This window comes from Dromiciops gliroides, chromosome 6, assembly GCF_019393635.1.
Source record: "Dromiciops gliroides isolate mDroGli1 chromosome 6, mDroGli1.pri, whole genome shotgun sequence".
In the NCBI taxonomy this organism is placed as follows: domain Eukaryota; kingdom Metazoa; phylum Chordata; class Mammalia; order Microbiotheria; family Microbiotheriidae; genus Dromiciops; species Dromiciops gliroides.
In genome coordinates, this window is record NC_057866.1 from 235,902,609 (window position 1) to 235,927,962 (window position 25,354).

Below are 25,354 nucleotides of genomic sequence, written 5' to 3' on the forward strand. Positions count from 1 at the left end.
TCAAATATACAACAAAAATATCATGTGAATATCTTGTTTTTCTTTCTTTCTTTTTTCTTGCGGGGCATTGGGGGTTAAGTGACTTGCCCAGGGTCACACAGCTAGTATCAAGTATCTGAGGGCGGATTTGAACTCAGGTACTACTGAATCCAGGGTCAGTACTTTATCCACTTGCCACTAAGCTGCCCCCAAATCTTGTTTTCCTTTCTTTTCCCATGCCCTAGCGGCAACTACCATTAGACACTAATATGTGTGTATGTGTGTGTGCATGTATGCATATGTATATGTGTATATGTGTATAAAATTATTCTATACATATTCTATTTATCAGTTCTTTCTCTGGATGCAAATAGCATCTTTCTTCATATGTCCTTTATAGTTAACTTGAGTCTTTATAATAGTCAAAATGACATTGCTTAAAGTCATTCTAAAACAATATTGCTGTTACTATATGCAGTATTCTCTTGGTTCTGCTAATTTCACTCTTCATTATTTCATGCATGTTTTTCTAAAATCATTGAGCTCATTAGTTCTTATACCACAGTTGTATTCCATCACAATCATATATCACAACCTGTTCAACCATTCCCCAATTTATTTCCCATTCCCATTCAAAGTTATAATTGGCTATTTGCCCATTTCACTCCATCTTACTTTTACTCATTATTTTCCTTCTCTTTCTCTTTTTTCATCTTATCCTGTTACCTTATCTTCTTCTCTTATCCTCTTATTCCTTATTTACTCTTTTGATTTAAAAAAAGTCTTATTTAGCTTTTTATAAAAATCTCTTCCTTGAATTCTTTGGAAGTCTTTGTCTTCTTCTGTATTTGTGTATTGAGCTTCCTTGGCAGTATAGTAGTTTTTTGGGTCTGTCTGTCTGTCTGTCTGTCTGTCTCTCTCTCTCTCTCTCTCTCTCCCCCTCTCCCTCTCTCTTTCCCTCTCTCTCTCTCTCCCTCATTTGCTCATTTTTCTGGACTAATTCAGACTATGTCTTACTGTTGGCATCTGCTCAGGTCTGAACAGTTAGCTTGACCTGATCTATTTTGTGTCCATTTGCTACTTTCATAGTTCAGTTTAGAGGTATGGAAGTTTTTGGTACTTCCAAAGTGGTATAATCTAGAAAGAGAATTGTTCATGGCTGTCCTGATATCCACTCTGCAAATTCTGTATGTAGTTTGTTCCTGTTGGCTTCTGTGTCATTGTGTTCCCATAGACTACTGCTTGACTCACTTGTTAACTCACTGGAATGTTTTTTAGTTTTAGTGCAAGGTTGCCCCTTGGTTTTGTTCTCTTGCACTGTGAACAGGAACTGGGTAATAGGCAGAAGAGGTGAAAAAATACCATTCGTTCCTGCTCCAAGTGTGAATACAGCAGTCCCCTGGAGACTTCTGCATAGGTGTTCAGTATCCTTACCCTCCTAATACTTTTCCTTACCACTGCAGCTTAATATCTCTTCTGCCTATTGTTACTCTGATGCTTCTGCACTATGCTCCTGGGCAGCCTCTATTCTGCTAGTACAGACCTCTCTGTCTAACGTCCTAAGTTGCTTTGTGTTAGAAAAAGGACTCAGGGCAGCTAGGTGGTGCAGTGGATAGAGCACCAGCCCTGGATTTGGGAGGACCTGCGTTCAAATTTTATATCAGACACTTAACACTTACTAGCTGTGTGACCCTGGGCAAGTCACTTAACCCCAATTTTCTCATACACACACACACACACACACACACACACACACACACACACACACACACAAGAAAAACAAAAACAAAAAGGACTCAACTGTGAATTTTCTTGGCTTTTCCAGTGAGAATTTGATTTATTTTGCTCTGGAAATTCCTGTGGAGAATGGCTTTTGGGTGCTAAGGCAAAATTATAACCTCTCACTCAACGATCTAGCGTCCCCCTTCTCTTTGGTAATAGCTTCAGGAAAAAGAAAAAAAAAAGACTCTTGCAGATACATATTGGGAATCCAGCTACTCACCATGTCCCTGATTTCCATTTTCCCTCCCTAGAGACTGCAGGGATTTTTTTTAAATCAGGATCTTTCTGTTGATTAAACTGAGATTCTTCACTCTTCCAATTTAACCCCCCCCACACACACACACACACACTTACTATGGTGTGATTTACTATGTACCAGGTATTGTGTTGAGTGCTTTAAAATTATTTTGCCCTTTAATCCTCACAGAACTTTGGGGGGCGGGGACAAGAGTTAGGTATTATTATTATTATTATTATTATTATCTTCATTTTACAATGAGGAAACTGAGGCAAAGTGACTTGTTTAGGGTCACACAGCTGGTGAGTGTCTGAGACTGAATATAAACTCAGGTCATCCTGGCTCCAGAGCATTGTACCTCCTACTACTATGCAATAGGGAGAACTCAATTTAGTCTCTGTATTTTCTGACCTATTCTAATCTATATAACTCCTCTGATATCCAGTAACTTTGCTTAGATGAATGCATTTACTTATGTCCTACTCACTGTGATAGTCTCTTTTGTGGAACTGGAGCTTGGTATCAATAAGCTAAGCCAATGTTTTTATATTCCTTCTTTAGTTAGTATATATAGGAAAGTTCATTTTTTTTTTTTGGTTCTAAATCAATTGTGCCTCTATACCAACAATATTCATTGCAACAAAAAGGTAATAGCTCTCATTCATCATGCTTCAGGCCCCTTCTTCTTCACCCCTTAAAATAAGAATCACAGTGTCCTTAGAATAACTTGGATGGGATTCTAGAGATATATTCTCAATCGCTCTCCCCACCTCCCATACATATTATATAGGTAGCACACACTTTTATCATCCTTACTCTCTAATTTTGAATCTCTTCTCCTCCCTCTCCCCCGGTTACTTTCTTCTATTGTTTAGAAATATTTCCATTGGGAGGGAAAGAAGGAAGGAGGAAAGGAGGGAGAGAAGGAGGAGCAAAGGAAAGAGGGAGGAAAGTAGGAAGGAAAAAGGCTAACTTTATCCCACAATCCCAACTAATTCCCATATAGAATGTATGCTCCATGAGAGGAGGGACTGACACATATCTGTCCTCCCCTTCATGTAAATTTCTTGAGAATGGTGTCTGTCCTAGACTCCACCATTTCCTTTCTTTGAACTCTTCCAAACATCTTGCATTCTTATTTCTGGATGCATTGCTGAAATTAAACTGGTCTCTCCAAAGCTTCCAGTTATCTCTTAATTGTCAAATTATGGTTAGCCTCTTCTTCTAGCCTCTTTATCTTCTTGAAAACTATGTAGCATTGTGGACCAACTTTTACCTCCTGAACTTTTGCTCTTCTCTAGGTATTCATAATATAGCAATTTCATGATCTTCTTCCTTCCTATTTCTCTCACTATTCCTAGATGTTTGGTAGATCTTCATCTTGGTCCTGCATAGTAACCATGAGTGTTCGCCAACACTCTGTCCTGGGGTCTTCTCTGTTTTCTCTCTATAATATCTTACTTATCTTATTGATGATTTGATCAAATCCCGCAGGGTCAGTCATTTATAATAACTATTCACATAATTCCCAGATCTGTAAATATCATTGTATCTTCTTTCCTGAGCCTCACAATTCTCTCAAATATCATTTTATTTCCCACAATTACACATAAAACAAATTTTAACACACATTAAACAAAATTTTGAGTTCCAAATCTTCTCCCTTCCTCCCTGCCACCATCCAAGATAGAAAGCAATTTGATAGAGGTATATACATGTGCAATTATGTAAAATATATTTCCATCTTAGTCATTTTATGGAAGAAAAATTGAACCCAAAGAAGAATAAAGAAATAAAGGAAAGGAAAAATAACATGCTTTAGTCTGCATTCAGACTCCATCAGTTCTTTCTCTGGAAGTAGATAGCATTTTTCATTATGAGTCATTTCTGAATATCTTGGATCCTTGTATTGCTGAGAAATAGCTAAGCCATTCACAGGTGCTCATTGTACTGCTGTTACTGTGTACCATGTTCTCCTTTTTCTGCCTGAGCCCCATTCTTGAATCACCAACTGCCTTCTAAACATCTAGAATTGGATATATTCTTAACATCTTAAGTTCAGGATTTCCAAAGTAGAATCTTTTTTTTTTAATCTTTCCCTCCCTAACATTCCTTTCTTCTCAACTTTCCTATTTATATTGAAGATGTCACTGTCTTAGTGCTCACTATTGCTCACAACTATGTTCACAACCTCACTCTCATCTTTTATTACTCACTCTAAATCATGTCATATATCCAAACTGTTGTCATTCTTGTCCTTTTCTACCTTCACAGCATCTTTTGTGTTCATCCTTGTCTCTTCACTTACACAGCTGTGAGGATTGTGGAGACCCTCATCACCTCATGTCTACACCATTGTACAGCCTTCTAATTGGTCTTATATCTCAACACTCCAATCCATCCTCCACTAAGTTGAGAAAGTGATCTTCCTAAAACACAGTTCTGCCCATGTCATCTGCCCTACTCCATAAACTCCATTTCCTTCCAATTACCTCCAGTGTAAAATATCAAGGGCCTGTGTTTAGTTTTTAAAGTCCTGTCCTTCACAACTTCTTGCCTTTTCAGTGGTCTTACATTTACTCTATTCCATGTTATTTATGATTCAGTGACCTTGACTTTGCCAGTTCTATGCCTTTTCATTAGTTGTTTCCTTCACCTGGAATACTCCCCCTTCTCATCAATGATGTAGCTTCTCTGGCTTCCTTCAAGATTCAGTTCAAATGCCAACCTTCTGCAGGAGGCATTTCCTATTCCTTTCCCTCTGAGATTATCTTTCATTATACTCATTATCTCGAAAGTACATAGTTGTTTACATGGTGTCCCCCTTTAGAATGTTATTATCTCTGGGGGGTATCTAGGTGGCACAGTGGATAAAGCACCGGCCCTGAATTCAGGAGGACCTGAGTTCAAATCCGGCCTCAGACAATTGACACTTACTAGCTGTGTGACCCTCGGTAAGTCACTTAACCCTCATTGCCCAGCAAAAAAAAAAAATATTACCTAAAGGTCAGGGAAAATATGTTTGCCTTTCTCTGAATCCCTCAAACTTTGTAAAGTACTTGGCACATAGTAAGCACTTAATGAATGCTTGTTGGTATGATCTTAGAGGACCTATGATGAAACATGCTATATACCTCCTAAAAGAGAGGTAATCAACTCAAAGTACAGATTGAGGTGCACGTGTTTTGGAAATGGTTAATGTAGGACATTTGTTTGGGCGGACTGCATCTTTGTTACAAGGACATACCCCCCACCCTTTGGGCAGGGAGGAAAAAAAACTGCAATTGAAAAATATTTAAAAATAAATTAGTGTTGACTGATGGATGATAACATCTATACCACAATAAGGCACCAGAGTGTAACTTTAATGGAAGAATTTAAAGACATAACTGATTTCTGGAGCAAGTAATCTATTTCAGATAAAAAAAAAAGTTTCACCTAAGAATTTAAGCAGCAGTGAACGTCTTTATGAAATAGATAATATTTTCTCAATTGTCTTAATCAACATGCTTCTGGAAGCTGTTTTCTTTTTAATATTGAATTTTGCATGCTATTTTATATGAACAAATTTAATTAAATCAATTCATTTTTGTACTAGCTAACATCAATTTATTTTCTCTGCCTATCATGAAGGAGAAAGGTTTAAGATTCACTGTCATTGAAACTAAGATTATTAATTCATTTATATCAAGAGAATCTTAATATTGATTTGTTCTGGGTCTGAGTATCCTCTTTTTAGATGCTGGAGGAGTTAACATTATTACCCATCTATTTCACCCATTCAGTAGTAAATGTTCTCTAATAGGATCATTATTTCATCCATCAGCATTTCAGATAAGTAAAGAGACAATTGCCCCACCAAACTTACATATCTCTAGCAAATATTTTGAAGGATATTTTATACATCCTGACACTTCTCAGGTAATGATTTGAACACTAAAAATACAAGTACAGCAATGTTTTTGCAGGTAGTTCTATGGGGGAGAAAGTGCTGGGATTTTTTTTTTATAGTTGTATTTTAAGTCTAATGCCAACTGAATGAAGCAAGAAACGTTGGTATCTATAGATCCATTAGTGAGAAGTAATAGCAAGGAAACCCATGAAGTCTCTTTTCTCACACACACACACACACACACACACACACACACACACACACACACACACACACGTTGGTGATTTCTCTTTTTTCCCCTCTCATACTGCCTTAAAATTAGGGAAAAACAAAACAAAATGAAATAAAATCTTGTAAAATACAGAATCCCTGACATATGCCAGGATAACAGAAAGCTGAACTGTAAGCCACTTCATCTCAAAAAAAATATCCTCAGCTTATTACATTGAATTCCTATGTTGTCTCTGCAATATCAGGCTGATGTGCTATTCATCACTTCTAGTGGAATGAAGTTAACACTATCATTGTACTCAGAAGAGGGTTCATTCCTGTCATAAATAAAGGATACCCTTTAAGTGGAAATGCAAGTTTCTCCAATACAAGACAGAAGCCTTGGCATTTTTCCAAAGGCCATGACAGATTATTTGTACTGTTTTTTAATAGCAGTAATCATTTCTTTCCAGGAGCAATTTTTGATGAATCTGCCAAAAAGGATGATGAGGTATTCCGCATGGCAGTTGCTGATCTCAACCAGAATGAGGAGATCTTACAGACAGAGAAAATCACTTTTTCTGTGACATTTGTGGATGGCAACAACCCCTTTCAAGCAGTTCAAGAAGGTAAGGTCCATGCAAAGGTCACGACTGCCTTTTAATGAAGTCCAAGGGTGAAAATATTTTATTTATAAAGAGTACTTAGCTATCTCCCTAATTTGCATGTCATTGTATATTTGGTTGATGATCTTTGTAATACTTTGTTTCAAACTGGCTATTTTATAAAAGTTTAGTCATGTGAACCACTCCTGGTAGGCTAGGGTGTGGGAACTTGCTTTCTTGATTGTAAGGGAAAAGAATAAGGGATTTTAATGGTCTTCCTGATGTTTATTAAAAGTGCAAAGGATGCATTAGAGATGCGTGTATCTTGTCTTTGACTTGAGTTTCTTTGAATTTCCTGCCAACATGTGGTTGTGATTATATTTCATTTGCTCTAGGGACTTGTATACCATTGCTAGAAAATTGTTGGACACTAATTTAATTCTGTAATTCTGAAGTATCTAATTGTTTTACAAATGCATATATATGTCCAATGAAAATTAATATTCATCATTTAAAGTGAATGCCCACTTTACACAGGTACAAAATAATTGAAATATAAATTATTTTATTGTGTTACATTAGAATTATTCTTGGTATCAATATAGATGCTGATTTGAAGGTCATCGAAAAATACGTGTATACTCACGATTTTTTAAAGCATAGTCAACTAATTAATCCCGGAAAAGTAAGGCAAAAATAAGCTAGGTAATGTTAACTAATAGTATAGGTGTGGTTTTAACTAATTTTGAAGACTTGTGTCAGACAACATGATATGTTTTGCTTTAAATATAATAATGTTTTGAAAAAAGATGTTTCTAATTCAATATGACAAGAGCAAGGGAAACTCAAACTTTCTTTCAAAAAAATCTCATACACTTTACATTTGCCTTCTCAGCAAATAACTTGTAATACGATCCTTATTAGAATTAATCAATGTGTATTTACAATAATAAATGTTATCAATCAGAACACTGGAGTGGCAAAAGTATTTCATTGCTAAGTTCAGTGAAATGTTTTTAACACCATATTTGTTTAGGTAATTGGAAAAAACAAACCTTTTTATATAGAAAGGGTGGCTTTTAAATATAATTTCCAAGTGAATATGTTAGTTTTATGGTAATATGATGTAATTTTCATTGGTAAAAATTACTTCAGGAAGTCATATTGGAATATACATTTTTATACATCCATTTCAAATTCTATTTAAAATACAAAATGAAGCTCTTTAAAAGAGGAGTATAATAATTAGGAAAAATTGTTCTATAAAATATGTCTTTATTTAATTTTCAACCTCTAGTATTTTTTTCTTTTCTTAATATTGTCTGAAATTGTTAGAAATGGGAGTGGGATAAGGAAAGAGAAAACTTTTTATTTGTCTATTCAATTGTCTTCTGGGTAACTATATACCTTAATCTATGTTTAAATATGTTTTTTAGAAAGTCAAATATGTTTTTTAAAAGGCAACCTTATTAGATAAGTCCAGGATGAAGAAGCAAGGAAGTCAGGCATAGGGAGGAAGGGAGAACAATTTAAAAAGCAAAAGAAATTATCTTATGTAAGGATTTTTTCCTAGGAGATTTAATTCTGTGATTTAGAACAGGAAGATGATTTTATTCTATTTTGTGATTAACTTTAGCTATTCTCCTGCAGTCTATTTTCTGGAAGCAAAAATACTTCTTCTTTTTTCCCCCAGGAGTTCAATAAGAAAGACGTACATAGATATGAGCTAGTAAATGTCTAAAAACCAGTTCTCCGGGGTGCAAAAAAAATAAATAAATAAAAGATTGCATGTTCAATACACTCTTAAATTTAATCTTTTTTAAAAAACATTTCTCTATCGTTTACTTAATCCTAAGTGACCATCAAATCAACAAATGAAGTCACAATTTGTTTGTTGATTAACTAAAATTTTAAAAAAAGCTATTCCCTGCAGGTTCGAGTGGGTTCCAGTACAATTTTGCCTACAGATATTTTTTCTTTTCTTTTTAAAAATTTACTTTTCCTTTTAAATATCCTTTAAAAATTGCATTTTGAATTCTGTCCCTCTTTCAAGCCCTTCCCACTCTGATTGTTCAGGGAAGTCATATGTTATCAATTATACATGAGAAAACATGGAAAACAAATTTCCATTTTAAGCATGTCGAAAAAAAAAGACAGGAAAAATAAATTGAAAAATTATACTTCATTTTGCTCTCAGAGTTCTTCACTTCTTTCTCTGGAGGTGGATAGCATTTTTCATCATTAGTCTTTCTAATTGTCTTGATCATTGCAGTGATCACAGTAGCTAAGTCTTTAATAGTTTATCATCATTATGATATTGCTATTACTGCGGACAATGATCTCCTGGTTTTCTCTCGGCATCAATTCATACAGGGTTTCCTTTTTTTGGAGGATTTTCTGGCACCATCTCCCTCTTTATTTCTTATATCACAATAACATTCAAACAGAATCATATACCACAACCTCTTCAGTCCTTTCTCAATTTTAAATGCCTTGCCAACACAAAAAGAACTGCTAGAAATATTTTTATATGTCCTTCCCCCCCCCCCCCTTTGATTTCTCTGGGTTACAGACCTAGTGGTGGTATTGTTGGGTCAAAGGATATTCATAGTTTTAATAGTCCTTGGGGCACAGTCACACATTGTTCTCCAGAATTGTTAAACCAGTTCCAGTGCTACCAAGAGTGCATTTGTGTCCCTATTTTTGCCCATTCTTTCCAGAATTTGCCATTTAAACTTCTGTCATGTTAGCCAATCTGGTAGGTTTGAGGTATCTAAGTAGTTTTTAATTTGCAATTTCTCTAGTCAATGGAGATTTAGTGCAGTTTTTTACATGACTAAAGACAACTTTGATTCCTTCATCTATAAACTGCTTTTTCATTTATTAATTAGGGAATTACTATTATTCTTGTAAATTTGATTCAGTTCTCTCTATATTCGAGAAATAAGTCCCTTATCAGAGACTTGCTGAAAATCTCCACCCCACCCCAGTTTCCTGCTTTCCTTCAAATCTTAGCTGCATTGTTTTAATTTATGCATTTTTTTTAAATTTAATGCAATCCAAATTATTAATTTTACATCCCATAATACTGTATTGGTTTTAATTTTCCCATAATAATAATGCTGATAGCTAAATTTTTCATGCTCCTTTAATTTGATTGTGATATGAATTATGTACCCATTTTGACCTTATCTTGTTATATGGTGTGAAATGTTGCTCTATTCCTAGTTTCTTCCAAACTAGTTTTCTTGGGCAGCTAGGTGGCGCAATGGATAGACCACTGCCCCTGGAGTCAGGAGTACCTGAGTTCAAATCTGTCCTCAAACACATAACACTTACTAGCTGTGTGACCCTGGGCAAGTCACTTAACCCTAATTGCCTCACTAAAAAAAATTTTAAAAAAAGTGACAAATTAGTTTTCTTTATTCACAGCCATTTTTGTCAGCTAGTGAGTTCTTGCTCTAAAAGCTTGGACCTTTGGATTTATCAAATACTGGATCAGTTGGTCACTTACTACATTATGCATTATGCGCCTAATCCAGTGATCCACCTCTCTACTTCTTATCCAGTACCAAATTGTTTTCATGATTATCACTTTGTAATGCAGTTTGAGGTATGGAATGACTAAGCCACATTCCTTCAATGGTTTATCTATTCCTATAATATTCTTGACATTTTGTCTTTCCAGATGAATTTCACTATTATTTTTTGTAACTGCAAAATAATTTTGGTAGTTTGATTTGTATGACACTCAATAGTAAGATTAATTTATGTAGAATTTAATTTTTATTTTTTTTGGCTCAGCCTACTCATGAACAGTTGACATTTCTCCAATTATTTGGATTTGACTTCATTTCTGTGAAAATTGTTTTGTTTTGTTTTGTTTTATTTTAGTGAGGCAATTGGGGTTAAGTGACTTGCCTAGGGTCACACAGCTATTAAATGTCTGAGGCCAGATTTGAACTCAGGTACTCCTGAATCCAGGGCCGGTGCTCTATCCACTGTGCCATCTAGCTGCCTCGAAAATTGTTTTTTAATTATCTTCATATAGTTTGTGGGTTTGTATTGGCAGGTAGAATCCCAAGTATTTTTAATCGTCTGCAATTATTTTAAATGGAATTTCTCTTTCTATCTCTCACTGCTTCAGTTTCTTGATAATATATAGAAATGCTAATGATTTATGTGAGTTTATTGTAAATTCTGCAGCATTGCTGAAGTTGTTAATTGTTTCCATTAATTTTTACTTTATTCTCTAGGATTCTCTATGTATATCATTATATCATTTGCAGATAGTGATATTTTTGTTTCCTCATTGACTATTTTTATTCCTTTCATTTCTTTTTCTTATTTTTATAGCTAGAATTTTTAATATAGTATTAAATAATACTGGTGTTAATGGACATCCTTAGTTCATCATCAATCTTATTGGGAGGCTTTCAGGTTATCCCCATTACACATAATGCTTGCTGATTGTTTTAGATAGACACCCTGCATTCATGGTGTAAATCCTACATGGTTATAACATATTTTCTTTGTGATATATTGCTGGATTTTTATTACAGATTTAGAGATTAAAGAGATCTTAGAGATCAATGAACCCCAAATTGTTTATTTTTCCATTGAAGAAACTGTTAGAGAACTTAAGTGACTTGAGCAGAAAATCCACATAACTAGTAAATTTCTTAGGCAAGATTCAAACCTATCTTCTAGACTTAAACACAGATTTTCTGGACACGAAGTTCAATGATCTATCAACACACTGTATTGCAAGTGTAAAAATATACATGTAAGGAACACATGCTTAGGACAAAAATTGGAGTTGTACACATAAGGAACAAATGTGGACAGTGGTCATTAATGAAGGAATAACTCATGCCTCTTTCAATGCAGAGCCACTGGTATCTTGAAGATTCCCAAACTGTGGTTCCTTCTGGAATTGCTCCCCATGATCATTGTGTGGAGTTGTCTTTTTCAAGAGTATAGTTTATATGTTGTTTCTGCTTTTCCCCTTTCTGTGACCCATCTGAACAGTATTTCAAGGTGCTTTGCTGCTCTTAAAATAACACTAGTTGCTTCCAGACATGGTTCATTTGAGCTTGAGGTTATAGAGTCTTGATTAATTTTTAGTTTCTGGTATTTGAGACTTCATTTTAGGTACTACCTTTTTCCCAGAAGAGGAAGAGTGGGTTTTGAAAACTTTCTTTTTCTTTATATTATTGGTATTAAATATAGATTATTTAAAAATTCAAAGTCCTAACATATTATGCCTCTTGATTAGGAAAAAAATCTCAATATCTCTTCCTCATATAAGAAGGGTTTGTTTGCTCTTAGAATATTGATTGGAATTGGTATTTCTGATCCAAAAGTAGGTCCTTTTTCCAGATGGAAATCCTTTTTCAATAGTCCCAGTAAACTAATGCACATGTATATATGTACACACATATGTCTATATATTCATAAATGTCTGTATACATTCTTGTGTACCAATGTGTACATATGTTTCAATATGTGTATATATATATATGCATATTGTGTGCATTTATATTTTTAATCTCCATCATGAGAAACTACACTTTGAGGAAAGGTTAGACATCCATTTTGACTTTTGGTAAAACATTCCATTGATAAACTGTACTCAGTTTCCCTTTTAGAGACTGCCTTTCCAACAAAATGCTAAAGGAAGCTGAAGTTGAGCTTTCCCACTCCCCATTTCCGTTTTGCCATGTCCCTTACAATTTTTTCAACCTCTCAATTAATTTTGTCTCCCCTAGAAATGAATAGAAGAGTGGAAAGCCTGTACTTCTGGTTGGCAAAAAATCTGCCACTACATTTTATATTGAATCTATATCATTGTTCATGATTTCTTTTGTGCTGAATTTTAGGATGCAAACTAACTGCAATTTTTTTTTCAAGGATGCTCTCCATACATGTTTAGATGATTCTCCTAAAAAATCATTGTGGTAAAAATATAGGAAAATAACTTGACAGTTGTTTTTAGATTATTTGTCATAAACAATATAATATACTGATATAACCTTAAGCATATTTTGCAACTATTTACATATAAATAAGTGAATTTCAGTATAGACATTATAACTTTTTAGTCACTCAGTGTACTTTTGATTCTCTTACTGATTCTCTTTTATTTTTCCATTTCTGTGGTCATAATTGATATGGGCTTTTTCATTTTACATTATTTCACAAATGTCTTTTAGCTTTATTAATATCCAATATATTGGTAGTCCTTAATTATATTGTAGCATTGCATTGGAATGTACTGTAATATATTCAAATATACAGCTCTTTTTGCACACTTAAGTTGCCTTCTAGTTTTTCCAACTAAAAATTATTTTGAAAGTCTTTATGCATTTTTTGTTTTTATTAAAATTTAAGGAAATATTAAGAGACTATTACAAGAAACTTTGAACAACATGAAACATATTACATATTAGACATAAATCATTTATGAATAAAAAAGAGGTAGAGAGCAGAGTAAAGTATAAAATGGATAATTTTGGTTATATTAAATCACAAAGCTTTTGTACAAATAAATGTAACTGAGGTCAGAAAGAAAGCAGAAAATTACAGGAAAATTTTGTGGAACATTTCTCAGAATAATATTCCATATCTCAAACATATAAGGAACTTTGTCAAATCTATAAAAATATGACTCATTCCCCAATTGATAAATGGTCAAAGGATATGAAAAGGCTGTTTTCTGTTGAAGAAATCAAAACAACTTATACACATGAAAAAATGCTCTAAATCAGAATTGATTAGAAAAATGGAAATTAAAACAACCTTGAGATAGTTTATACCTATCAGATTAACTAAAATGATTGAAGGGGAATGTGACAAATGTTGAAAGGAATGTGGAAAAACTGGGGCACTAATTTATTCTTGATGGAACTGTGAAAAGAACCAATCATTTTGGAGAGCCATCTGGAATTGAACCAAAAGTTATTAAACTGCCTATACCCTTTGATACAGCAAAACCTATTCTAGGTCTGTTTCTGAACATGATTAGGGAAAAAGGAAAAGAACTTATATGTTCTAAAATAGGAATGTGTGTTAATTGAGGAATGGCTGAAAAAGTTGTGGCATATGAATGTAATGTAATATTACTGTGCTATAAGAAATGAATAGCTCAATGATCTTAGAAAAAACATGGATAGAATTGCATGAAATAATAAAGGGCAAAATGAGCATGCATACACACACACAGACACACACATTCACACCCTTATTTGTTTCTAATGGCAGTCATATCTAGACCAGGTGTGGTAGGAGGGGGAAAAGGGGATAAAATAAATTTACATGATAACTTTATTAAATATTTAAAAGGAAATAGCAAGTTGTACATAATAGATTTGCAGTTTCATGTACAATCATGGTTTTATTATCCTATTTTATAGAATTGCTTGTTTTATTCTATAAATTACAATTAAATATAATATTAAAAAGTTATTAATTATTTAGTTAAAAGTATATATTTTACAATTTATTGCATATTAATAGATTGTTCTCTAAAAATATTGAAGAAGTTTGAAATTCTGTAAGCAATGCACGAACATCCCATTTTTCCTTAGGCACATACTTGCAGTGGGTTTCATTCCTTTTATTTTGCTAACTTAATGAGCATGAAGATTTTCATTTGTGCATGTCTATGATTATCCATTAGGTTAAGTGCTTTTCTAATGGCTTAAAAAAACAATCTGTACTTCCTTTTAAAGGAGATGTCAAGACATGGCTGTTTTCAAAAACTGAAAATCAAAACTACCAGGAATAGAAGAATATAGATTTTTTTTTTGAAGAAAGCAATCTGGCATTATGTACTAAAGGTTATGAAAAAAAAAAGTATGTTCTATGATCCAATGATACCATAACTCGGAATATATCCTAACAGTGGAACAATAAAAAAGAAACATCTATTCAAAAATTTGCCTCACTGCATTACTTGTCATTGAAAAAGATGGGAAGCCACCCACATGTTCAACAACATGGAAATGGGTAAAATATGTTACATTATTATGGATCACTTTGTGTTATCTTGGCTGAAAATCTATAATTTGAGTGACAGACATGATAAACTAATAAATGTGTTAATACAAATATGTAAATAGATTAAATCAGTATATTAAGGGTCTGTGAGCAATTGTGTGAGGTGTTAAGAATACAAAAAGCACCTACTATTAAAATAAAAAAAAAACAGAAACAAAATAAAATTAAACAACATCATATTTGATTGCCCACCCTTACCTGAATGGATATTAGACTTTCTGTAAGTTTCTAATATTCTATACAAGACCTAAAAAGAAAGTGGAAATTTTGTTAATAATAAATATTCTACTGTTTAAATGCTCACAGAAAAAGGAAAATTAAAAAATATAGCAAAGATTTCTTTAACAAGAATATTTGTGTGTGAACATTTGCCAAAATTAAAATGATATTATCTCTTGCTGCTCCTAACAGTAGCAATTAGATATATTTTAATGGAGTAAATAAGGCATCAAAGGGTTAAAGGTGAAGAGGCTCTTCAAGGCCTTCTAGTCACAGCCCCACCCCCCCAACACCCACTTGTTGCTCTAATAAATGTTTGGCAGCTGACTTTCCATTTTAAAAAAAGCACACAGTGATTAAGTTTTAACTGTATTATACACCTTTTCCACATTACTAGACAACATTAACAAAAAAGGCCTAATTAGTAGTGTTGCCAATTTCAGAACTGTAAATTCTCCTTGATAATTTAACAATATTTGAAAGTCATACCACCAAGCCAGTCACCCTATCCCTTGCTCCATTCCCCAATTTTCAGCTTATTTTTATGTGTTTACTTTCCCCATTAGATTTTGATCTCCTTGAGAACAGACATTATGTTTTCTCTTTCTTTGTATATCAAGGGGTTAGCACAGTGACTGGAGCATAGTAGATGCTTAATAAACATGTATTGACTATATATTCCTAGAAGTTTTCCTGTTGGGATCTCTTTAAGATGGTGATAAGTGAAGTTCTTCAATTTCTACTTTACCCTCTGGATCCAAGATATGCACCTTTCCTTTATAACTTCTTGAAATTTGATGTCTAGGCTCCTTTTTTGTTTGTGTTTTTTGAGTCCTCTAATTTTTAATTGATCTCTCCTTGATCTGTTTTTTAGGTGCATTGTTTTCCCAATGAGAGAGCTCACATTTTCATTTTTTTTTCATTGCCTTGACTTTTTTTGTTTCTTGATATTACATGGATTCATCAGCTTCCATTTGTCCAATTCTACTTTTTAAGGAGTTCTCTTTAGTGGATTTTTGTGTTTCTTTTACCATTAGGCCTATTCTGTTTTGGGGGGTATTATTCAGGAATTGTTTTATGCCTCCTTTACCAAGCTGTTAACTTTTTTTTCATGATTTTCTTGCAACAATCTTATTTCTTTCCCCAATTTTTCCTCTACCACTCTCTATTTCTCTCTTTCTCTCTTTTTTAATTCTTAAAAAACTTTCTGTTGGGCATGGGTCAAATGAGTGTATTTCTTTGACACTTTGTTTTTAGCTATTTTCTCATTGTCTTCTGAGTTTGTGTCTTGGTCTTCCCTGTCATTGTAGTCTCTTTTTTATGGTCAAGTTCTTTGTTGTTGTTTTTGTTTGCTCATTTTTACCAGCCTATTTTTTGACTTTTGAATATTTTTATTGAAGTTGAGCTCACTCACCTTGGAGGAAGGGGTGGTGAGTGAACTTTACCAAGCTTCAGGCTTTCTCATGCTACTGTTTTCAGAGCTAGTTCTGGGTGTCTGCCAATTTTTTATGCTTCCAGATTAGTATGATCTATGGAGAGATGTGGTCACTACTCTCCTGGTCTCTGCTCTGGTTTTTACCCAGGAAGGGATCGTGTTCCCCCATTGTTTCCAGCTCTGCCTCTCCTCTCTACCTTAGAACTGTAACCATGCCCCCTGCTTTATTGCGATTGACAACAAGCACTCCTCTCTACTACCCAGAGCAATATATGGTCAATAGAGTTACCATTAAGTGCTAACTACACTCACTGCCAGCAAAGGATCCCCTTTAATTTCTTTCTGATCAGTTATTCAAACCCCTTTGCCATCTTTGGGCTGAGAAGATGTTGACATCACTTGTTGCGCCACCTCCAAGGCTCACCATTGGTACTGCTGCTGCCCTCTGGGTCACACCCCTTGCCAATATCACAGACCTCTCTTGATGACATCCTAACTTGTCCTAGGCTGGAAAAAAATTTCACTGTCACATTTCCTTGGCTTTGCCACTCAAAAATCTGATTCAGGGTGTTTTAGAAAGTTGTTTGGAAGAGAATGCTGGGAGAATTCAGTTGAGTTGCTTATCGGTACTTTGTCATCTTGCTTCCTCCCCCCCTTTTTTTTCTAAAATGTGATTTAATCACACTATAATTTCTATGGTGATATAATTCCAAAAAAATATTTGCTTCCCAAAGGCATTTCTTATGTATTTTAATTTTAAAATATTTAGATAATTTTTAAATTAACTTTAAAATATTTTGCATAATGAAAATGAATCACATACTCTTTAATGATATGCTTATACCATATGCATAGTCTATACCGTCTTGAAAGGGCTGATGGTTCAATTCAATTGAATTTAATTTTTTAGAAAAATGTTGAAGATACAAAGACAAAAATGAGCTAGTCCCTGCCCTCAAGGAGTTTGCCTCTACCAAGGTGATAAAAAAGGATTTGAGTAAGGTAGTGTACCATGTACTATTAAGAGGGAGACAATGTTAGCTACTGAGAAAATCAGGAAAGGCCTTTTTAGAGGAGATTGTACCTGGGCTGTGCTTTGAAGGAAGCTAGGTAGGTATACTTTCAGGTGTCAGGGAGAAGACTCAGAATTCCAGACATAGGGGAGCTCCTATGCCAAGGCAGGGAGGTGTGAGATGGAAGACAATAGAGAATAGCTCACAGGCCTTTGTAAGTAGAAGAGAGAATTTGGATAGAGAGAGAGGGAGAGAGGGAGAGAGGGAGAGATGGAGAGATGGAGAGGGAGAATGAATCATATGAAATAAGTTGGGAAGGCATATGGGAAGCAGAGAGTGGAAAACTTTAAATGTTAGCCTACGCATTTGTATTTTATCTTAAAATTAAAGATTTTTGAGTGGAAAGTTAACATGGTCAAATATACATTTGATCAATACAAACTTGGCCACATGTGAAGAATTGATTGTCAGGGAATAAGAGAGGGAAATGAATTAAGGGTAACAGAGAGAGTGCAGATACACTGAAGGGGACAGATTCCAGAGATGCTGTAGAACTAGCTCCACAATTAATAAACTTGTCAACTACTTGGACATGGAAGATAAGTGAGAAAGGATAGTAAAAGATAATTCTTGTATTGTGAACCCGATTGACTGGAAGGTTGGTATTGCCACCAACATGAGGAACTTGAGGAAGGTAGTGGGTGTTGGCGAAAATGCAATGCTCTTTGCAATATTTAGAATTTGAGATGAGATTTTGAGATCTAGGTAGAGATTCTGGAGCAGTGAGATAATGTGCTAAAAAAGAAAGAATTGGGCTTAAGAGTCAGAAAGTTCTGAAATGAAATCTTGTGTTACATACTTAACCATCTGACCCTGGTCAAGAAATTTAACCTTTGTAAGTGTCAGTTTCCTCATCTCTAAAATATGGATGATAACAGCAACCCTTGCAGCATACGTGTCACTGATCAAATTTACATAATTTATGTAAACTGCTTTGAAGAACTATTATATAAAGATACTTTATGTAACTTTTAAAAAACTCATTATGCTATTATTAAGCTATTATTATGATGGTAGGCTTTGGGACTAGAATTTAAGAGAAAAAGAGAGCAGAACATAAAGATTTGATACTCTTCCATATAGCATTGATATTGAACCCCGATGAGATCACCAAGGAGAATAGATATAGGAGAGATGAGAGCTCCAGACTGGACCATGAGGTACATTCACACTTACTGAGAAGTGGAATAAAGAAAGACCCAGCAAAGGTCATTGCTATGGAGGAGTTGTATAGATAGATGGACAAGCAAGAAAGAGCTTTGTCATGTATGCCAAGGCAGGAGGGGACATCAAGTTGGAGAATGTAGTGGTCATGTTAAAATCTATAGAAATGTCATGCAGAATGAAAACTGACACAAGGCTATTTAAGAAATCATCCATAGTCTTAGGGCTAGCTATTTCTGAACAACAGTGGAGTCCGATACCAGAGTTCAGGGGGCTGAATGCAAGTAGAAGGATGTGAATAGGAGATTGAAGAGGTAACAAGGAATGGAAGCACAAAATAAAGGGATGTGTGTGTACATGTACATGTATGTGTATGTCCAAGCACATGTTAGCAATTGGGGTGGGGGACAGATTAAAGAGTGTAGATTAGAAGGGGAAGAAGCCTATGGATGAGAAAATCTAAAGGAGAAAGATAAGGAATAATGGAGGGGGCGAATGAAATATTATATCATATTATTATAGGCAAATCAGTTAATATTTTTGTTATGTGGTCTATTGACTATGTAACATAGAGTTAACCATCTTTGTATTTTTGTTCTTACAAGGTTATTGTGAAAAAAGTTATTGTTTTTTTCAAATCCTAAAGTGCTTTACACATAAAATCTATTATTATTAGCTGTCAATGTCAACTACTACCATTTTTACCCTGTAAATATAATGCACCTAATATAAACTAATTTCTAATCTTATTTTTAGAGTAGGGACTCAGCTGTGGCTCCTATGTAAAATGCAGCATAAGAGAATTCTTGTGTAGGACTAGCAGGTCAGGAAAAATGAGCATTAAGCACCTTCCATTTGCTGAAGCTCTGCATGTGAATTACTGCTCTTGTTCACTGCCACTAACTGCATCATCTATATTCCTAATCCACGAACCTAATTCTGTCCTGAAGCAGATATTCTTCACATTGTATATTAGGGTTTTGCTACCTTGCCAAGTGTAATGAAAACTGCAGTGCATTTGCAAGGCAGGGAGAAATGAGGATTTTCAAGTTGCCTTTTCAAAAATCGATCCTGAATTATGGCAACGTACCAGATGGAGCAGGGAACTTCGTGGTATGCTTGTTGGATTAGGCTATGAAAATATTTTTAAAAACACACATAACCTTTTAATATTAGAGACAGCTTAGAGGAAAAATGGTCTTAAGCACTTGGTGAGCCAGGTGGGTTTTCAAGATTCATAGACTGGAGGCCAAGAAACCCAAGAAGTTTTAACCTCTCAGGAAGTTAATAAATATCACAGTGGTAGCAGGTGCTCCCTACATACAACATCACTACATTTCAAACCTCCTTAGTACATCTGTCATCTTATATATTGTTGTAAATCATCCTCATTGAACCCCTTCAAAACGTTTCACATGTAGCACCCCTAGGTATTCAATTAAGCACTGGGGTTTGCAGAAAGGTGTCGAAAGTGAAGTGGAAAGAGGCAGAAAATGAAATTGGATATAGCACAATTCTGGCTGTCAGACACAATTTCTTTTCTTAAAATAGGCAGTAGCCAGTGCTATTCTATAGTAAAGGAGGTGATTGATTGAAAAAGACAGACAGGAATAGTGTGGGGTTAGGACGGACTTTTTCAGATTATGGCTAAGGTCTCATTGGTTGGAATCTTAAGAATTTGGTGCTAGATTGCTAAAATAATTGAAGGGCAGACATTAAAAAAGGTTCAGCTTACTGTTTTGTTTTCGCTGCGTATACATGCATCCTCTGCCGTATACTGATATAAACAAGAAAATGTCTGCATGTGGATGGTAACATGTTGAAAGTGGCTTTGGTTTACATTTTCTTTTAATGTTTCCAAAGTTTGAGTACTGATACTAGTATAGTTCCATTTAAGGTAGTTCAGTTCTCCCTCCTATGCTCAAATAAAGTTATTTGATGGATTTTTTGTCTCTTTGAAATAAGCATGTCAATATATAAAAAAAAAGTCATTCTGTCTCAGAGCTACTGAATAGTTTTCCAGCTTTTTATTCTCAGTGTTGCTAATAAGATATAGATCTTGATAACTACTTCTTTAGCCATAGGACCTCCTGTGTCTGATTGACCCCCAGAACTAATAGAGAGAAATATGCCCTTAAATTGAAATGAGTTTAATACAGTAGGGGAAGTGAGACACTAATTCTTTTTAAAGTCACATCTGGATACACTTGTAATATTAGGATGGTGGGGAAAGAAAAAGGAAGCACTTCACCTGGAACCTTCTTATTTATATTAATCATTATTGCTAATAAGCCACTAAACTCAATTGTTCCTATGCTGCTAAAGAAGTACACTCTCTAAATTTTATTACTTTGTTCAAAAATCTACTTGCTTTTCTCATGTCATAATGATATATATACTATTATAATAGCCAGCTATCTCTTCTTTTCTTTCAATGTTTTTTGTTTGTTTGTTTGGTTGGTTGGTTTTTGGCCGGGTAACTATCCAAAGTATAGATCTGATCATCTTACTCCACTCAAATGGGGCAGCTAGTGGCATAGTGGACAGAGCACTTGTCTTGAAGGGAGGACCTGAGTTCAAATTTGATCACAGACACTTACTGGATATGTGACTCTGAGCAACTCACTTAACCCCAATTGCCTCAAACATCCAGGACCACCACCAGTCATCCTGATATATATTTTACCACTGGAGCCAGATGGCTCTGGAGGAAAGAGTGAGGCTGATGACCTTGCATAGCTCTTCCTCACTTAAATCCAATTCAGTTCAAGTGATGGCATCACCCAATGTCATGGTCCTCTCTGAGAATGAAGGACAAATCACAAAACTTCACTCAAAAGTGGATTCTTGAATGTTTTCTCTATTCCCTAACAGAGTTTAAACTTTGTGGCCAGGCATTCTTTTATCACCTTATCTTTTCAATTTGTTTTGTACTGCCCTTCTCCATGGCCTTCTAAATATGTAAGCAATTTTTTTTCAACTCATGATATAAGTAAGCATTTCTTAGAAATTTATTTGCTGCTAGCTATACCACTAGTCTTGAATAGCCAAATATACACAAAGGTCGAAGCCCACTGAGGGAGAGAACTAATGAACATTCCTTAGCCCAGTCCAATTCAATTTTCTTCATCCTCCTTTTTACCTATAGAACGCTGGAATTCTCTCTCCCCATGACTGCATATATATATTTCTTCTTCCCCCCATACCCCCAGCTAAACATCAAATGGTATTTATGTTATTTATTGATTCCTTCTTAATTTAGTTCATCCTAAAATGTCCTACTGTTTTTCCAAGTTTTCTGCATTCTAGTATTTTTTGCAAGATGTTCATAATGTATCCTATATCTGATTATCTTTCTTTATATTCACCTTTGTTGATTTCACCATTCTATTTATCTCTCTGGGATTTCAGTGTGTATATATATATATATATATATATATATATATATATATCCTTTGAGAAGGCAATTTATTATTTGTTATCATTGTTTGAGATGATTATTGAAACTGTTTAGATGTAAAATTTCTAATTGACTTATATTCTATTTCTTATTGAGACTGAGCATGGAAGTTATTCTTAAAATTAGGCTTCCTTCTAAATAAATATGGAAGACAAATAGCTTCTTGCTTATCACATTGCCTTTTTCAATGTTTTTCCATTGAAAACTGACTGTAGGGGCAGCTAGGCGGTGCACTGGATAAAGCACCGGCCCTGGATTCAGAAAGACTTGAGTTCAAATCCAGCCTCAGACACTCAACGCTTACTAGCTATGTGACCCTGGGCAAGTCATTTAACCGTCATTGCCCTGGAAAAAAAAAAGAAAGCAAAAAAAAAAAAAGAAGAAGAAGAAGAAAAGAAAAAAGAAAATTGTGTGTATTCCTGACCAAGTTTGAAAATTCTGAACAATATTATCACTTCTCCATTTACCCCCTCCTCAGTTTGTGGTTCTGGTATGTACTAAACTCTACAATTGCCTGTGTTCTTTCCAAGAGGCCCATATCCTGTCCTCACAATGATTATCTGCTTTACACATGTCCCTATGTGCTCCTGGCTCTGTAATCAGTCTTTGCCCCATGTATGAATCTCTCTGCTTCCCATATCCCTAGTTTAAGTACTCTCCTTCCTTTAAAGACTAGTTCCAATGTCACTTTCTCCATGAAGCTTTCCCTGATCTTTGCAGTCAGAAAAACATTTCCTTGTCAAACATCACATATCCTCCGTATAGTTCTTTTATGCATTTATCCTGTATCATTTTGTGTAGTAGTTCTTTGGCTTCCTTTAAGTACCAGCTAAAATCCCATCATTTACAAGAAGCTTTTTCCACCTCCTCTTAATTCTAGTGCCTTTCCTCTCAGAATCCTATCTTCTTTATCCTGTGTATAGTTTTATTTGCATATATTTATTTTCATGTTATCTCCCCCATTAAATTATAAGCCTCTTGAAGACAGGGACTTCCTTTACCTTCTTCTTGTATCCCCAGCACTTAGTACCTGACACGTAATAGGTGCTTAATATATGCTTTTTGATGCATTACTGCTTGATTGAAAACACAGATTATATTTGATAGAACTTTTTCTTCTTCTTTAAAATATATCCCAGGTTTCTACACATAGCTGCTTAAGAAAAGGGTGGGGTTATTTTTAAGTTTTGAAGAATGCACATGAATTTCATAAGAAAATTACTGTACAATAATATTTAAAGGTTTTAGATTTAGTTATATTTTCAAAAAACATTGATAAATTTGAGGTAGAGACTATGAGATTCAAAAATGAAAAACAAACATTTAAATGTTTCTATAAAATATTTTAATAGCAATTAAAGGAGAGGATGGGGCAGCTAGGTGGCACAGTGGTAGAGCACTGGGCATGAAATGGGGAAGACATCCTCATGAATTCAAATCTAGCCTCAGGCACTAGCTGCGTGACCATGGGCAAGTCATTTAACCCTCTTTGTCTCAGTTTCCTTATCTGTAAAATGAACTGGAGAAGGAAATGACAAGCCTTTCTAGTATATTTGCCAAGAAAACTACAAATGGAGTCAAAATGAGTCAGATATACATGAAATGACTCAACCACAAAGGAGACAAATCAAAAGAAGCTAAGTTGAGAGGAAAAGATGAGAGTGTATTGTCTTTATAACTTATTCACCTACTTTACAAAATCTTGATCCAAGTAACATTAATGGTATTGGTGGTGACCTTTTCAAGAGAGAAGAGAAACAGACTTAATATGATTTTTATTTTGTTCATCTTTTCTGTTACTTAGAAGAAGAAAAAAAATATGGCCCTTGTTGTATTTGCAATCTCAGGTAGGATGCTGTCTATTAGGTAGTTTTTATAAATTTTTTTAAATTGAATTGAAAGACTGGTGCTATAGAACTGATCTAATGAACTCTAAATGAACCAGGCAGAAAATAAACATGACATTTATTTAATCTACTTAAGAGTCAAATGTATAATGTGGTAGAATAGAAAGCATGTTGCACCAGGAACTCAGTGACTTGGACCTGGGTAACATGGATAAATAATGTAACAACATTTAATCTCAATTTCCTTAATTGTATTTTTTTCTTATTTACTTATTTGTGAAAAAGTAGTAGGATTAAACACACACTAAGTTTCCTTTCAGGCCTATGAATCTATACAATTTAGTTAAGGCAAAAGGTTTACTTAGAGCTATTTCTAAAGACATAATTAATGAGAGGTAGTATGATATATTAGATAGAGGTCTAGACTTGGAGCTAGGATGAGAACTGAGTTCAAATTGTGACTCAGCGGGGCGGCTAGGTGGCGCAGTGGATAAAGCACCAGCCCTGGATTCAGGAGTACCTGAGTTCAAATTTGGCCTCAGACACTTGACACTTTCTAGCTGTGTGACCCTGGGCAAGTCACTTAACCCCCCGTTGCCCTGCAAAAACAAAAACAAAAACAAAAACAAAAACAAAAACAAAAACAAAAACAAAAACAAAAAAACCAAATCATGACTCAGACATTTACTAGCTGTATTGTTGTTGTTGTTTGGCCTTCATTCTGGAAGAGGACCATAATATCATGATTTATGCAAGGGAGATTTAAGCAAGGGAGAGCTGTGCAAAGTCACCAGTCTCTCTCCTCCAGAGCCATCTGGGCTCTGTGGCAAGATAGATATCAAGAAAACTGGATATGCCATGGATGTTTGAAGCAATTGGGGTTAAGTGAGTTGCTCAGGATCACACAGCTATAAAGTGTCAAGTGTCTGGAGCTGGATTAGCACTCAGGTCCTCTTGACTCCAGGGCTAGTACTCTAGCCACCTAGCTGCCCTACTAGCTGTGTGACTCTAGGCAAGTCACTTAGATTCTCTCAGTCTCAGTTTCCTCATTCACAAAATTGTAATAACACCTAGAACAAAGGGTTAATATGAGATAATAGATACTAGGAATGTTGAAAGAAACAAATGATAATGGATGGAAATCACTTTTCAAACCTTAAAGTTCTATATAAAGGCTAGCTACTTTTGGTAAATATTATATGACACCATCTTCACATAAATTAAATAAGTTGAAATATTAAATATTATATGATATTTTCTCTTTGGTAATTTTAGAATAGTCTAGCAATTTTAACTCAAATTGTATGTGGAAATGAGAACAATTTGTTCTGGTTGTTCCAGTAGAGTTTGAGTTCCACGAGGACAGAGACTATTTCATTTGTTCCTGTA

The 25,354-nt window shown here is 34.7% G+C and overlaps 1 protein-coding gene across 2 annotated transcripts in view; it reads left to right on the top strand.

The window, feature by feature from the left end:
* The window catches only part of GRID2 (glutamate ionotropic receptor delta type subunit 2), a 1,875,262-nt gene that overhangs the window by 417,832 nt on the left and 1,432,076 nt on the right, over window positions 1-25,354 (top strand). For both annotated transcript variants that reach the window (XM_043971982.1, XM_043971983.1), the window contains one exon: window positions 6,575-6,730. In XM_043971982.1, coding sequence (XP_043827917.1) covers window positions 6,575-6,730 — 156 coding nt within the window. The remainder of the gene's footprint in view (window positions 1-6,574; window positions 6,731-25,354) is intronic.